The sequence below is a fragment of the Argopecten irradians genome, chromosome 13 (genome assembly GCF_041381155.1).
Source record: "Argopecten irradians isolate NY chromosome 13, Ai_NY, whole genome shotgun sequence".
Lineage (NCBI taxonomy): Eukaryota > Metazoa > Mollusca > Bivalvia > Pectinida > Pectinidae > Argopecten > Argopecten irradians.
The window spans coordinates 27,404,941-27,420,513 of NC_091146.1; the positions used below are offsets into that span (position 1 = coordinate 27,404,941).

The 15,573-nt window shown below is 36.7% G+C and overlaps 2 protein-coding genes across 2 annotated transcripts; both read left to right on the plus strand.

Annotated features, from left to right (window-relative positions):
- Positions 1–3,403: 3,403 nt before the first annotated feature.
- Positions 3,404–6,107, plus strand: LOC138305436 (zinc finger protein 226-like). Its single transcript, XM_069245661.1, has one exon. It carries the CDS (start codon positions 4,235–4,237, stop codon positions 5,759–5,761), a length of 1,527 nt encoding a protein of 508 aa, XP_069101762.1. The 5' UTR covers positions 3,404–4,234; the 3' UTR covers positions 5,762–6,107.
- Positions 6,108–12,966: 6,859 nt separating this feature from the next.
- LOC138305437 (zinc finger protein 260-like) lies at positions 12,967–15,320 on the plus strand. Its single transcript, XM_069245662.1, has one exon. It carries the CDS (start codon positions 13,978–13,980, stop codon positions 15,220–15,222), a length of 1,245 nt encoding a protein of 414 aa, XP_069101763.1. The 5' UTR covers positions 12,967–13,977; the 3' UTR covers positions 15,223–15,320.
- The last annotated feature ends 253 nt before the right edge of the window (positions 15,321–15,573 follow it).

Genomic DNA, 15,573 nt, shown 5'->3' on the forward strand with positions numbered 1-15,573 from the left:
GTTTTGGACCGATCGGTTCAACAAAATAGGCCGCCAGGCCGCCATCTTGGATTTTTGATATTTAAAGTTTGTTATGGCTATTTCCTCAGAAAGTACTGAATGTGATCTTTCTCAAATTTCACATGTATAGATTCCCCATATGGTGGCCCTAGTTGTGCAATAATGCCATTTGGGGACCGATTCATGCAACAAGATGGCCACCAGGCAGCCATCTTGGATTTTTATAGTTGAAGTTGTTACCGCTATTTCTCAAAAGGTACTGAAGCGATCTGTATCAAAATTTACAAGTAGTATGTTTGAAAAAAGTTTAAAAAGTAGAGAAAAGATCCATCTTTCCTTTGTCAGAAATAGATCATTCTTTTTGGTGGGCGCCAAGATTCCTCTGGGATCTCTTGTTTTTTATAAATATGGCTTTACATATTTACACAATTTGGCCAGAAACATCCTACGGGGAAGGGGAACATAGAGTTTGTATAAATTTTAGCTTTGACACTACCCCCACCCAACCCCCCCCCCCTCCCCCCAAGAGATGGCAGGGCTTTAAATCGCTACTTGTCATTGAGTTATGCATGTATCCATAAATGGCTATGTACATGTTAATAGTGCAGTGCTGCAGAGATAATTAAACCAAGCTAAACCATCATATTTCATGGTGGCATTTCACTGTTTTGACCTTGCACAGTTCAAACCAAATTGATTGACTTACCAATATGCTTGAATGCAGAATTGACAAAACCATTGTTATGTTTAAAAAAGTAATACTTTGACACAATCAGCCCATTTTATTGCTGCTGTTCTCAGCAAATAAAATGGACTGATTATGTATATCATTTATTCCTAAGTAATATCAAACTTCAACATGTTTTTCAAAATTTATGTAAACAACTGGGTTGGGATTTATACCATTCATAATCTTAGATTTAACATAAAGTTCATATTACATGAAACAAATATTACGGTATTTCTTTTATTTTTTACTTGTGCCACAGTGTGGTACAGTACTATTAGTACTTTGATTTATTTCTAAACTTGTGCATGATAAATTACTCTAATGCCTTAAGTCACTCATCCCTCAATTAATTACATACCATATTAATTCAACTTCAAGTTGGCCATGTAAAAAGAAATAAATGCTTGACTTTAAGCATAAGGTGTTATGGATTGTGTTTTTGACCCCAGTAATTGAGGTGTTCCTTTGCTTCAAAATAGATTTTAGTTACATGACAATGTTTGCAAGAAAGTACGACTATAGATTTTAGTTACATGACAATGTTTGCAGGAAAGTACGACTATAGATGCAAAAATAAGATGTCTGTTGAAACTTTTTACATAGGAATAGTTCATTTCAAAGATGTATATATTCAAGTGGTTTCCTTTTCTTCTATTATGTCTAATAGTCTGAATACCTGCAAAATTACTTGCCTTAAGCTTTCAGTACTTTGATTGTAGATGTAGGTAATTAGTTGTATCCCTTTACCATTTTCTTGGACATGTACAACATTCATCAATGCATAATTTTAATGTAAACAAGATTGATGCGTCTTTTTATTCCTGTTCATAATGTATTGAAAGTGTGATTTTTTTTCAATAAATGCACTAGATCATCCTCGGTACTCAAGGAGTTACTATCACTAACGTAATATCCACCCCTAGACTTCTCAAAGTAAAACCGAAGGCAGTTCAAAACCCTGAACAACAACAAGTCTGCAGGACTTCTTTTGAAGATTACAGAGTAAGAGATACCCAAATTCAAAGCTGCTACAGTTGTTTACTGTTATTTAATTATTTTGATGAACACCAAAAGACAAAACTACACATGTCTGCTGTTGCCTTCAGTTTTGCATTGACATATTCCAGGGGTGGATATATTACCAGTGAAAGTAACCCCTGGAGTATTTAGTGATAGTGTTAAATCTCATGAAAAAAAACCAGTTGTCCGACTGCATATAAATCTTATCTGGAGTCTATCTCAACTAATATACTGTATCCCTGAAGACACATTTGGACTTTTCTTAATCAATGACTAGACTATTCCATTATGGAATTTCAGGGGTGGCATCGTCTTGTTCAAAGAATGTTTCATATTCCAATATAACATCACTGTGGCCTTGGTGATGAAACAGCTGAACACTATCTTTTTATATGTCCATTATACAATGAACCAAGATCATCATTCAAAACCAAAATACACAATCCTAATAACCTCTATTACGTGGCTATGGCCATTGTGGTGAAGAAATATATTGCAATGTATATCAGACTACATATATGAAACTAAAAAATGTTTTCCATGGTGATAGGTTGGGGAGATACAATAACATAATGTTCTTTCAAGATGTAATCTTAAATGTTAAAATATTTTGTTGATTATTGCACCATACCGTATTAGTTTAGAGATGGGTAATATAGGCTTTGCAATTTAATTTGTTGAAATTAAATATATAAAAAGGGAAGAAGAAAAAATTACATCACTGTTTCCAGTATTTGTTTTTCACACACAAATTTTCTGACATTCCCACTGTAAGTTCATATTTTGCTGTAGGTGACACAGTTAAACACTAAGTCTATTAAGACAATGAGACCTGTCTGTATTTGACCCAACCACTTTTTATTTAGCAGTTCAATGAGTTGTCTCTAATCACCCAGACCATTATGCACACATGTTAACTGTTCAATAAGTTACACGTGGTAATAAGTTTCTGGTGGTCATGCTTAAAGCCTTCTTTGACCGGTAATTGAGTTCCACTCTCCGTAATTGCCCAAATGTTCTGGTAAATTGCAGACCAATATGAATTCCAAGTAGATAAACATCAAATAATAATTGCCCACAGAAATAAGTTCACTGTAGGTGTATGTGTAGTAAGTTACAAGTAGCAATCAAATAAGCTGTGAGGATAACTTGTACTCCGTAAGGTATCTTGATTGATTGATGTCCAATAAGCTAACATTGGATAAATAAGCTCTGGTTCTCCATGCATGAGTTATCTGTTGATTTAATGTTAAGTTACCTACTGATCTCCAATAAGCTAGTGTTCAATTATATCTTGTTCTCAATAATTTATAAAATGCTGTCAAATAATCCTGGCTCCACCATATATGACTATAAAAAGGACGTAATACCAATCGAACTAAACCAGTTACCGTATCTTACGTTAAATAGGGTATCAGGCTTTGCAATAAATTTCATAGGTTGCTGTTGAATAAGTTACTTGTAACTGAAATATATTGCTGTCGTATTTAAGCTTTTTATCTGTGGATGCATAAAAAAATTGTTTAATTATTATGTTGTCACATAAACTAGTTCAGTCGCTCAGTGAGGAATCGTTATTTTTGATAAGTGACAATGCAAAAATCGTTGAATATATTAACTCATTCATCCCTGAACTTTTATAATGGACTGTTCTAGTCTTTGATTTAGAAGTGCCTAAATGTGTCTTCAGGGGTGAAAAAGTTAAAAACAACCTTTCTTTTGATAATCTTGTTGTCGGCTCTTACATACCATGTTGTTTTGCTGACAACTAAACACTGCACGTCTTTTTCAGTGGAGACTGTTATCGGTACACCCTATACCTCGATCAAAACGGCAACATCAAAGGAGAGAGGATGTATCCAAAAGGACCAGGGACGGGAAGCCGAACCATATATTACGATCCCTGAGGGTAAAGATTATATCAAAACGGAACAGGGAGGTCTGGTGGAGGTATATATTATAGACCAGAGACCAGGTGATGGGAGGTCAGACTGTCGACACAGAGAGAGAGAAAGTACAGTGAAGGAGGATGTTGGGAATTTTTCCTTTGAAGGTGTCAAAGGTCGCGTCGATGAAAATTCTGACGACGATAGAGATTTTCACAGTGACTTTGAAACGGGAAATGATGATGAGTTTTCTAAAAATAAAACTTTAGAGAGTCCTGGTGATAGATATTCTCAGTCGGAGATTATCCCGCAAGAAGGTCAAGGGTATGACCTCACTGGGTCTGTCCAAGGCCGAGGACAGAGATTAGTCATTGCTAGTTCAGCTCATCAGTTTTCCGATCAGGATATTCGCAAGAAAGAATTCTTCGAACACATCTCTCTAGATGAGGCTGTGAAATCAGGAGAGAGGCTTTCCGTGTATGACGAAGACAGTTCTTTTTCTTCTAGTTTTCATGAATTCAAGATAGTTCCACACATCGAAACGACTGATGAGGATGCGTCGAAGACTCAAGTAAATAAAAGTCTGAAAATCGATTTGATGGTCAAGTTTACCTGTGACGTCTGTGATCGCAGTTTCCAAGATAAAGCTACTCTGAAGAGGCATACAAAATTCCACATCGGAAAGAGGTTACATAGAAGGAAATTTGATAACTGTCAGAAAACTGAAACTCTGATGGGTCTGTCTGAAACAGAAACTCACATAGCAAAGAAGCAAAAAACTAAAAGGAAAACCAAGTTTCGAGAACAATTTGATTGCAAAGACTGTGGAGATATATTCCGATCGGAGACTACCTGGAAGGAGCATATGCAAAATGACCACACTGGGTATAATCTATATCGATGCGATTTGTGTTCCAAAGAATTCGTTACTCGTCAAAAATTGAAAGTACATAAGTTCACGCACACAAACGAAAAACCTCTTGAGTGCAGTGTATGTGGGAAAGGATTTCGTCTTAAGACTTCACTACAGAAGCATGAAATCGAAAGTCACGGGCGATCGCCTTACATTTGCTCCGTTTGTGGGGAAGGATTTAATACACAAACTTCTTTGACTAGACACCGGAAATCCCATCAAAAGATGGGCGTTCTTTTTCGGTGTGACAACTGTCAGAAAGAGTTCAAATATGAAAAGAATTACAAGAACCACATTGAAAGTGTTCAATGTATGTCTCAAGACGAACAGTCGCCGTATACGTGTGACGTATGTGGGAAAGTGAAACCTACTCTTCAAGCAATCAGAAAACATCGAAATCAGCACTCCGAAGAATTGTGTGATTTCTGCGGTCGGCAGTTCAAATCCCAGGAAGGACTAAGACGCCATATGATGTTTCACACCGGTCGATGGCCGTACAAGTGTGAGGTATGTGGTCTTGGTCTATCAACAAACAAGGTGTTGAAGGTGCACATGCTGAAGCATTCGGATGAGAAGTCCCACATGTGTGACGTATGTGGAGCGGCATATAAGACAAAGTACTCGCTTGAACGGCACATGTTCACTCACCAGGAATCTAAACCACATGTGTGTGATATTTGCGGAAAGGGTTTTGTCGAGAAACATCAACTAGGCGATCACCTGAAAGCACATGCAAAAGAAAAGCCGTTCACCTGTAATATATGTCGTAAGGGATTCGATGATTCAGTCTCGCTTCTCACACATACTATAGAACATGTAGGACAAAAACAACACAAATGTGATATATGTGGAAAATTCTATAGTAGAGATTCCGCACTGAAAGTACATCACCGAATTCACACGGGAGAGAAGCCGTATAAATGTGAAATTTGTGCGAAAAGTTTCACCAATTTGTGCGACAAACAGCGACATGTAAAGATACACACAGGAGAGAAACCATTTGTTTGTGATGTCTGTGGAAAGGGTTTCTCTGATAAGAAATATCTGGCTCGGCATAAACGTTCTGGGGCACATAATAAGGATAGTGTTGTATTTAGAAGAGAAGGCTATACAGTCGGCGGTACGAACGACTCGTCTGGTGAATCATCACTGGACCACACCCAGTTAGGAAGTACTCCTGACGGAAAACAGATATCCAAACGAACCGTCTAAGGAAGAATCTCTGGGTCACACCCAGTTTTGGAAGTAATATTTATGTCACCAATAGCACAAACGAACCCTCTCCGGAGTTAGCTTCGGGCGGCCGGACCCAGTTTATCAGTGATAGTTTTGTTTCAAGAAATACAAACGAACCCCTCGGCGAGCTACTTTCTGGACAGACGCAGTTTGGAATTAGCCATGATAGTGGTATATCAAACGAACACTGTGGAGGAATCATCAATAGGCCAGACCAAAATTGAAAGTTTGCATTAGAGTTCTAGTTGTATGAGTTTAATCTACTGAAGGAACGTCTTTTTAATCAGTTCCTACATAGAAGATATATTTTTGACACAACTTGTGCAAAATGTACTATCTGGGGAAGAGACTTCAGGAAGAGTGAATAGTGGTCCATGACTTTACGTCATAAAAAATATGTTAAAGAAAAAACAGGATATTGGAACAAATATGTAGATACTGAGTAAGGTTGCCATGTTTCATTTAATCAGCTCCGGCCGACTCTAAAATCGTCCGCATCCTTTACGTAGTCCCCTTCATTGAATTTAAATTATCAAATGCAGATTGAAGATCTGAATGCCGTACAGTTGTCTCTATTTTATCTCTATTGTAAACTACTTTGTTTTTCTTTTCGCAAAATTTCTGTGAAATTTTGTCCCAAAAAGCTACCCTCATTTTTGAGGTTTATATCCATGTACAATGTTGTAGCCTATGTGGTTAACTATGATTTCTGGTGTATTCTTCTTTGAAGTCGATGTAAAAAAAAATCATAGTTTTCGTAGATCAACATACTATTAACAAAATTTCTTTCGTGGTTGTTAAATTTCGCGATTTCCTTTTCAAAACAAGTTCGCGAAGATTAAAATCGCGGATTTAACAATTAAATTAAAATCGCGGATTTAACAATTAAATGATAATTACTATCATATAGATGATGTGTATAATAATTTACGGAGGTAAACTTTCGCGAATTTACTTCTGGATTTATGAGTTATTTTGGGAAATAACCTGTGACAAATATTTGCTTGTATATGGTGATTAGAAATAAATTACAGATACACGTACGTTATGTAATTATTGAAATATATGTTTGATCTGAATGTTGCTAAGTAGCAGAAGATACAATTATTGAAATACTTTATCTCTTTTATCGCCTTTTCATTTCCAATATGATTGTTATTTGTTCTTACTAAAACAACTGCTTTTCACATCCTTTTAAACGCCCATATAAAAAGCATAATGTTACAAAGTTATACCTTTGCTGTTTTAAATGTACTATTAAATTTTGAACCTAATTAAAGGACATTCAGCTGTCGAAACGCCATACAAAATACACTATACACCAACAGGTACATCGATGGTCAAATTGTGCTTCTAGTTGCGTAAATATCAGAATTGATACGGTAATTTTGAAATGGTTCGATAGGCCGTACAACTGGTGAAGGGTCTCTGCAAATTCATAAATAAGAATCTTGCCGATGGTCCTTAGTTTTGTGTATCTCGATATTTAGCATTGTTTTTAAATACAAAATAATACCCCTGGTTGGATTTTGCTAATAAAATATTGTTATCACTTCTTGTTTCAGTCGCTATTGAAAGACTATTTCTCAGGTTGTATTCATTCTACTCTTCTTCTTTCTCTCCTTAGTTGTACATTACGTCATTAAAGTGGGATAATAACAAATTTTTAGACGTAGTCTGCATTTTTCGATAACGTTGATAAGCATTTAGGTTCCACATATTGCTAAATATTTCGATCAAAACGTGTTTCTAACAAAATGTGTTATAACTATACGATGCATGTTCAGAAATCGAAGCAGCGTGTGTCATTTTGATATGTCAATTGATAAAATGTCAAACCATAGAGAAGATTGAAAAAAATGTTGACTAGTGTTTCTTTGTTGACATGTTCATTTCCTTTTTGATATTGCCTTTACATGTATATACATCTGTTGTATATGTGTATGAAAAATAAAGTACAATTCGTAGTTAGTGCTAAATTGAACTGTAAGCTAAAACTACTATAACGATCTATATACTAGAAACACATTTTGATGCTGTTATGTTCTTTGCTGAAGAATTTAACACGATTCGAAGTTATATTATATAGTGTTTTATGTTGTATTCAATTTTATGTCGTGTGTTGACTTCATTCTTTGAAATAAATGTGATAAGTCACCTCTTAACTCGGATATCTGTAATATATCTTCAGTTAAATTATAGTTGTGATGTCATCTATTGTTGTTTCTGTACTTTAACTCCCAGATTATGGGACCATACTTGTAACTGTCCTATATGTTACCTTTTACTGCCTTATATATGACTCTAATATAATTTACCTGAGCTCATAGACAAAGGCAAAAACACTTGCTTATATTAGAAATAAAAGTGAACGTTATTAACACAAAGACTTGCTATGTTTTAAGTTAGAAATGAGCCGAAAATTGTACAATAGGTGTGAGAGAGAACATATCTCGCCTATTACGGGCCTTGATACAGTTTCTCTCCTACGATATTGTACAGTTTTTCGGCTTATCTCCATAACAGACAATAGTGCTCATGGAAGGACCCATGATTGGAGTCATCTCTGCTACTTAAATTACTGTTTAACACTATCTCGCTATCCATTTCTATGTATCAATGGAAATATTGCAACATACTAACGGATAAGATATCTTCAATGAAGATGTGTACATCCAAGAAATTGGAAATGTTCTTCCATTAATTATGAAAAATCTACACATTTAGTATACAAAGGGTAAAGTATAACCATACAAAGAAGCTATTGCAATCGAAAATTTTTATTATCATGTTTGTGGAGTAATGTTAGAAGGCATACATTGGTAAAATTTTTTTAAATTATAATTCAAATCATAATAATGAGCGATATCAAATTATGAAACCATAAACGCAAAAATGATATATTATTGATAGTTCATCCATATATATCAATGCTCTAAGTAATATATTTTTTGTTTGGTGCATACATAAATCGATTTTTGGTGAAATGCGTGTGTTATGAATGTGTATGTTTTAATGGTTATTGGTATTTGTTGATGTTTATTGTTGGTGTGCTGGCGGCATTTGGTTAGTATGTGTGGATGTATTGTGTGTAATGTGTATTATCGTGTGCTTGGTTTTTTTAAATCATACCATTTGGTATATAATGAAAACCCACAAAATTCATATTATATAGATATAAGGAAACATTCAAAGACAGACTCTTGGAGTTCCATTAAACTTATGAAGATCTTTACAAATGTGGAATATGATAAGGAATTGGGGATTCTACACGGAGGGCTCACCAAAATGTTGTATAAAACCCGAGGATTGCGAAGAGGTTTTTGCATGACATTTTGTGATCCTCGTGGATTTTTGTGTTATATCCTTCCATACTTATCACACTTATGTTTGAGTATATTTTTTTCATACCGGATTCGCACGTTTTATTGCTATTTTACATAAATATTATTACACGCAATTTTGCTTTATTAAATGACGAGATAGAGAGATAACGACTGGAAGCTCAATTTTCACTTACCATGAATAGAGATTACATATTCGTGTCCAGCCATTACACAAATTCCGTTATGGGACTCTTTTGTCTATGATATCATTTACGCCATCCAGTCTATTAGTGAATCAGAATGGCAAATATTCGTTGTAACGAGGATATCGCCATTTTGTTGTAGACTTGACGTATGGTCTGGGCTAAAGTGCAATGGGTTAGCCAATGCATTACAGACCTCTAGTTACAGACTGAGGGTATTGACCTTATTAACCAGAACCAATTTTTAGACAGCTAGGTTTGAATAGGTATACCATGTATTTAATACAGTAGCCTACAACATGTCCTTGCCACAACCTTACAGGCGGGTATTGCGATTTTAATGACTAATATAATCTATGTTCGTTATGTTTAGTGTTCTGTGCTGAGGGCCGCATTAAGCGACAAGAAGATGATCCTGTCTGGTTATGAAAAGTACTTGGATACTGCGTTAGTTAAATTTAAAACGTGTTGACTCAGAGTTGGTAAGTTTTAGGATTTTCGTTTAATCACTTTTACTTCATGATTTCATTCCTTAAGCTACTATCCCATATACCATACAACGTATGAAACAGTAGTATTACTAACAGTAAAACTATGAAATTGTTTGATTTCCCACGTATTCTGCAATACTCTAGCTTATTCATACAGTATCATACATAAGTTATTCTTATCTGAGGCTTTTTAATTATTACTGTCAACATGGTTATTTTTGCGGGTGCTTGCTATAAAGTTTGTTCATGCATTTACATGTTTCGACAGGTGTTGCTTAAGTTCGCGTATAGATACACTTTTAGTCATTTAACAACAATGTTTATATCATCTACAAGAATATTAAGCGCGGGGGTTATTTCACGCGATAAAGCGGCCTTCGCGTAATTAACGCAAATTCCCCCCTCACGAAAATTCCACATATACTCACGTTTACATTAATTCTTTTCATCACTACACTACCTTGACATATCTCATAGTAAAACTGCAAGGCAAGCTCAGGGGAACAAATCTGAAACAATATCGGACCTGCAAAAAATGTTCTTTGAACACAACAGGTCTAAGTGCGGACGACCTACTTCAAAGCAACCGATTCAAACACAGTGTACCGTTATACGGCTCTTTTGGTGTCTAAATCAAAGGACTAAATTACTCTTGTTCTGTTACCTGGACACAGTTTGACTATGACTAGGTATTGTACCAGTGTGTATATATAGCGGATGTGATCTGAAACCCATGGAGAGTCGATCAAGGTTGGGAAAATATTGTCACCTGACCTGAACCACATTCTGGTATTTTTTCCAAATTGACAATGCAACCTGCACAGCCAATTGTCCTACCCACCCATAACAACACTATGGAACTTATTATACATGTATCCCAACCGATTGATAAGAATCTAGGTCTGCATGAAAATGCCTGCGTGTCAGTAAGGTACTTTGGGACAACTTTGGCTTGAAGGTTTTGAGAGATAATAACTCTGTAGAAGTCCGATGGAAGATTAGTTAAGGAGTGTGGAGAGGAGGAGGGAGTCGGGGAACCCCGGGGGGGGTTTACCCGGCGTTTTGTCCAGTGGTACCAATTAGATAATGTGGTCGTGAACAGAGTTAAAGGTGATCCGAAAACTAAATACTGACAGTTGTGGTGAAAACGGCAGTGATATGATAATTACAACATGGTACTACGTCCATGCTCTCGGAAGAGCCCTACCGGCCCCGTTGATACAATAGGACAAATATAAGAATAACCGTGCGGACGAAGAACTATTTATGTATCGATTTCATCTATGTCACTTCTGTGGAAAGGGATTTGATCAGCCCTTATACTTAAAAAAACATTTTCAGACGTATTTTAAAGGAGAAGAAGTGTGTGTGTGTGTGTGTGTGTGTGTGTGTGTGTGTGTGTGTGTGTGTGTGTGTGAACGATACGAAAAGGCATTTCAATTACTCCACGGGTGTCCAGCGACATATGAAAATACATCAAGGGACCAAACAACACAAATGCCCTATATTTGGCAAAGGATTCGATCTCCACGATTATCTATACTACCACATCAAAGGACATGTGAAGGAAAACGCTGTTCTCGTGTTACTGTGGGAAAACATTTACATCGGTATTCCGTCTTTGCACATTACAGAGTTACTTCCCTTGCGGGTAGGTATTGATTATGACGTCATTATTTTGTGAGCGCAATTCACGTCGTTTTCTGCGAAACTTATGACGTTACGCTGCCAACCACATGACGTCACAACCAATACCTACCAGCAAGTGCAGATAACTCTGTAATATGCAAATTTGGAATTGGACCGAACTATTCACAGAAATACACACGTGAAGAGATATGGTGCAACGGTCACTCCTCTGAACAAGTCGGATGCAGAGAACGTTGAGAATCATCAAGTAAAAAAATCAAAACGAGGAAGGTGTCAGGCAGAAGTACTGATTCAAAAGAACAATATCCCTGTGAAATTTATGGGAAAATTTACAATAGACAGAAATTGTATGACAGACACATTAAAATACACGATAGGTCTGAATGAAGATAATCAACCAATAGATGAAAGAAATGCGAATAAATGCAAAGTAAACTGTGAATGTCAGGATATTTTGAGCATGATGCCAGCATTTTTTCTATGCCATGTTGCGTATAGTTTGTATGGTGAGGTAAAGGATTTACCAATAATTTAACTGTAAACGTACGTAATCGATGGGAATTCTATTTGAAATTAGCACTGATTTTTTTTTATTACCACACATATGATTATCATCATAACGAATGCGCGACTTTTCGTTTTTCGTTTTCCTAACCTGTAAAACAATCGAACTGTCATAGAATACATATAAATACTTACATAGTTAGCTGGAAGTTTAATTTTTTTCTTTTGCATTCTAGACTGTGTTAAGAAAACCGCTATTTTTCTAGGTTGCTTCAAGCATGTCTTTCAATAAAAGTCTTGTACAATTGACTTAGCGTTGTAATTTTAATAAATTATTACAAATGAGGTATCAATATAATATGTTATATCATCAGAAAGAGCTAAAGTTGCGTAAAGTTATATGTACATCTATCTAAACATATGTAGAACATCAGAAAGAGCCACTAATAAAGTTGCGTAATGTTAATATCTGTATTGGTACTTAAGGTTATAAAGCATCAAATATTTTCTTCTTAATTTATTTATTTCTTCTTCTGATTTCATTACGTTTTTTTTTCAACGTATCAATTGCATATTTAGGGTTTCGACAGATATTTGTAGGAAAAACAGCAAGATATTTTTAACAAGTGGTTGTCGGATACGCTTTTAATAAAAACAATTGATTTGTTTTTTTATATACATGTATATTCTGACTACATGGTGGCCCTCCACCTCTGGTTCGCGAGTTTGAAACCCATGTGGGGCAGTTGCCAGGTACTGACCGCTGTCGATGTTTTTTTTTTAAAGTTTTCCTCTAACACCAAACCTGGTACGCCCTTACATGGCCCTGGCTGTTAATAGGACATAAATATTATATCATTATACATAATTTTACGTTTATTGATAATTGGAAATTAAACAAAATAATGATATTTGTTTTTGTTACAGTTCATAAGGAAATGCCGAAAGGTGGGGAACATATTCTGCGAAAATACAGCAACTCTGGAAAATCCCACTGTCATACAGAATTCAACAAGAAAATGTCCTCAATCTGAAAACAGCCTTCAGTCATCGATGATAGATAACGCCAAAGTGGTTGAAAGCACCATAGAAGCGATTCCAAAGTTCCAAGATAATTCCAAAAAATCTACGGAAATGTGCCTCCAGTCTATTCCAGCCATACCCAATGATTCTTACAAGTGCATTCAACCAGCTTCATTAGCTATCGCTGGTCCCGGCGTCACCGGGAAAACTCCTTTGATGCCAAAAAAACTCCTTTGCGACTGAACAAACCACTGGAAAATGTCTTCAACTGGCTCCGGTAGAAATGGAGTGTTCCGAGGAGATCGCAGAAAATACACAGGATTGTCAACAGCCGATTCCAGAAACACAAAAGTATTCCAAAATGAACACATTATCTACAGAAACTATCTCCCCACACAATAATAGCAGATCTCAATGATTGTGGAAGCTCTTCTGGCATTCTTCCCAATTCGTCAGATCACAAAAATGATAAAGATGATTCTAGGGATGAGAGCCCTCAGTGCATTCCACAAGTGACAGAAAATAACGTAATGATAGAATCCACAGGAAAAAAGCCTTCAATGCATTCCACAAGTGACAGAAAACAACATTATGATAGAATCCACAGGAAAAAGCCTTCAATGCATTCCACAAGTGACAGAAAACACCATAATGCTGGGATCTTCAGTAGAAAGTCTGAAGGAAATACAGGAAGCACAAGGCGATTCAACACCCAATTGAAACACATTCAGATAAGTATAAACAACCGATTCCACTAGTCTTCCAAAGTCCAAAAGTGATTGAAAAACAAGGTCGGAAGCATAAACCGGCTGTCCTGCATGATTTTACTGTGATAAAAGAGTCTTCAAACAAGTGCAATCAACCAATTTTAACAGTCTTGAAAACTCCGCAAATCATGAAAACATCCTTCAAACAAAGGCCCCTAGTCTGTCAGAGTAGTAACAAAAAGATCTGAAGACAAATCTTCAGAAAAGTGCCTTAAGTCTTCTACAGCGATGTTCGGTCCATCGAAACCTGATCTATTGAACTTTCAGGTCAGCTGCACGCGCCCAAACTGTCACGATAGCACCGGCGTCCTGGCCCTGCCTGGAGTAGTAATGTCGTACAGAAACCAAACATCGACCGACACAAAGGTGGGTATAACCTCCTCGTCCGCGCCGTACAAACAACCTGTTATTCTGATCGCTTACAACAAAGACAACAAGAATGGAATCGCATCGAGGAAAACGCTGAATTCAAAGAAATTTAGAGAGAAATCCGACAAAGAGATTCAAAACAAACCTAAAGGCAACTTTCCGAATAACAATTTGAAGAAGCCATGCAATAAAGATGTCGATGACTCAGACCAGGGGAATTCATTTAAAAGTAGTAAAGCTTTGAGTGTCTCTGACAAGAAATGTTTGTACTGTAATGAAACTGTTAGTGATATGGGCATCCACGTCGTTTTATCACATCCGCTGAAAGCGCCTTATAAGCCTCCATTGAAAAAGCAGAAAACAAAACGAGACGGCAGCCAGCTTTTAAGTAACCAATTTTCTCTTTGTCACGTATGTGGGAAAGGCTTCGATAGGCGTCTCCATTTATGGAAGCATCTACAGGTTCACAGTACTGAAAAACAATTCGTTTGTCACGTGTGTGGGATGTCGTTTCGCCTTGAGGGAACACTGAGGCACCACAGCTTGACACATACGGAGAAGAGACAGTTCAAGTGTCCTGTATGTAACAAAACGTTTAACGCACGTCGATATTTAATCAAACATGTCAGAACTCACGTGAAAGAAAAACTGTTCGAGTGCAAAGGCTGCAGTAAACGTTTCACCACACAAGAATATCTTAACACTCACATGAGAAAGCATATTTCTGGGAAGCTTAAAAAGTTTTCCGCTTTTAAGCTTCCAGCGTCTCGAAAGCAGAATGTACAGATTACGCACAAGTGCGATGTTTGTGACAAAGTGTTTGAAAAACGTCGGTATTTAACAAGACATGCCAAAATTCACGCGGAAGCGAAACGTTTCAATTGTAACATTTGTGGTAAACAGTTTAGGACACAGGAATATGTCGACTCACACGCCCTGAAGATGCATAATATAAAGCCTAAACCACGTGGCTCGTTTTCTTGTAAAATTTGTCAGAAAAAGTACTCCAACCCAGTCTGGTATGAAAAACATAGGAAATCACACCACACCAACACTGAAAAAACTGAGAGGATAAGTGATTCAGAGGCAGAGCCTCAAGAATGATGACATATTATGTATGTACAAGATAGGACAGCAGTGATAAGCTGACTGAGAGGATAGGTGATTCAGAGGCAGAGCCTCAAGAATGATGACATAGTGGTTATGTATGTACAAGATCAAGAAGGACAGCAAGATGGACATTGGCTGATATGCTGAGAGGATAAGTGATTCAGAGGCAGAGCCTCAAGAATGATGACATATTATGTATGTACAAGATAGGACAGCAGTGATAAGCTGACTGAGAGGATAGGTGATTCAGAGGCAGAGCCTCAAGAATGATGACATATTATGTATGTACAAGATAGGACAGCAGTGATAAGCTGATGAGAGGATAAGTGATTCAGAGGCAGAGCC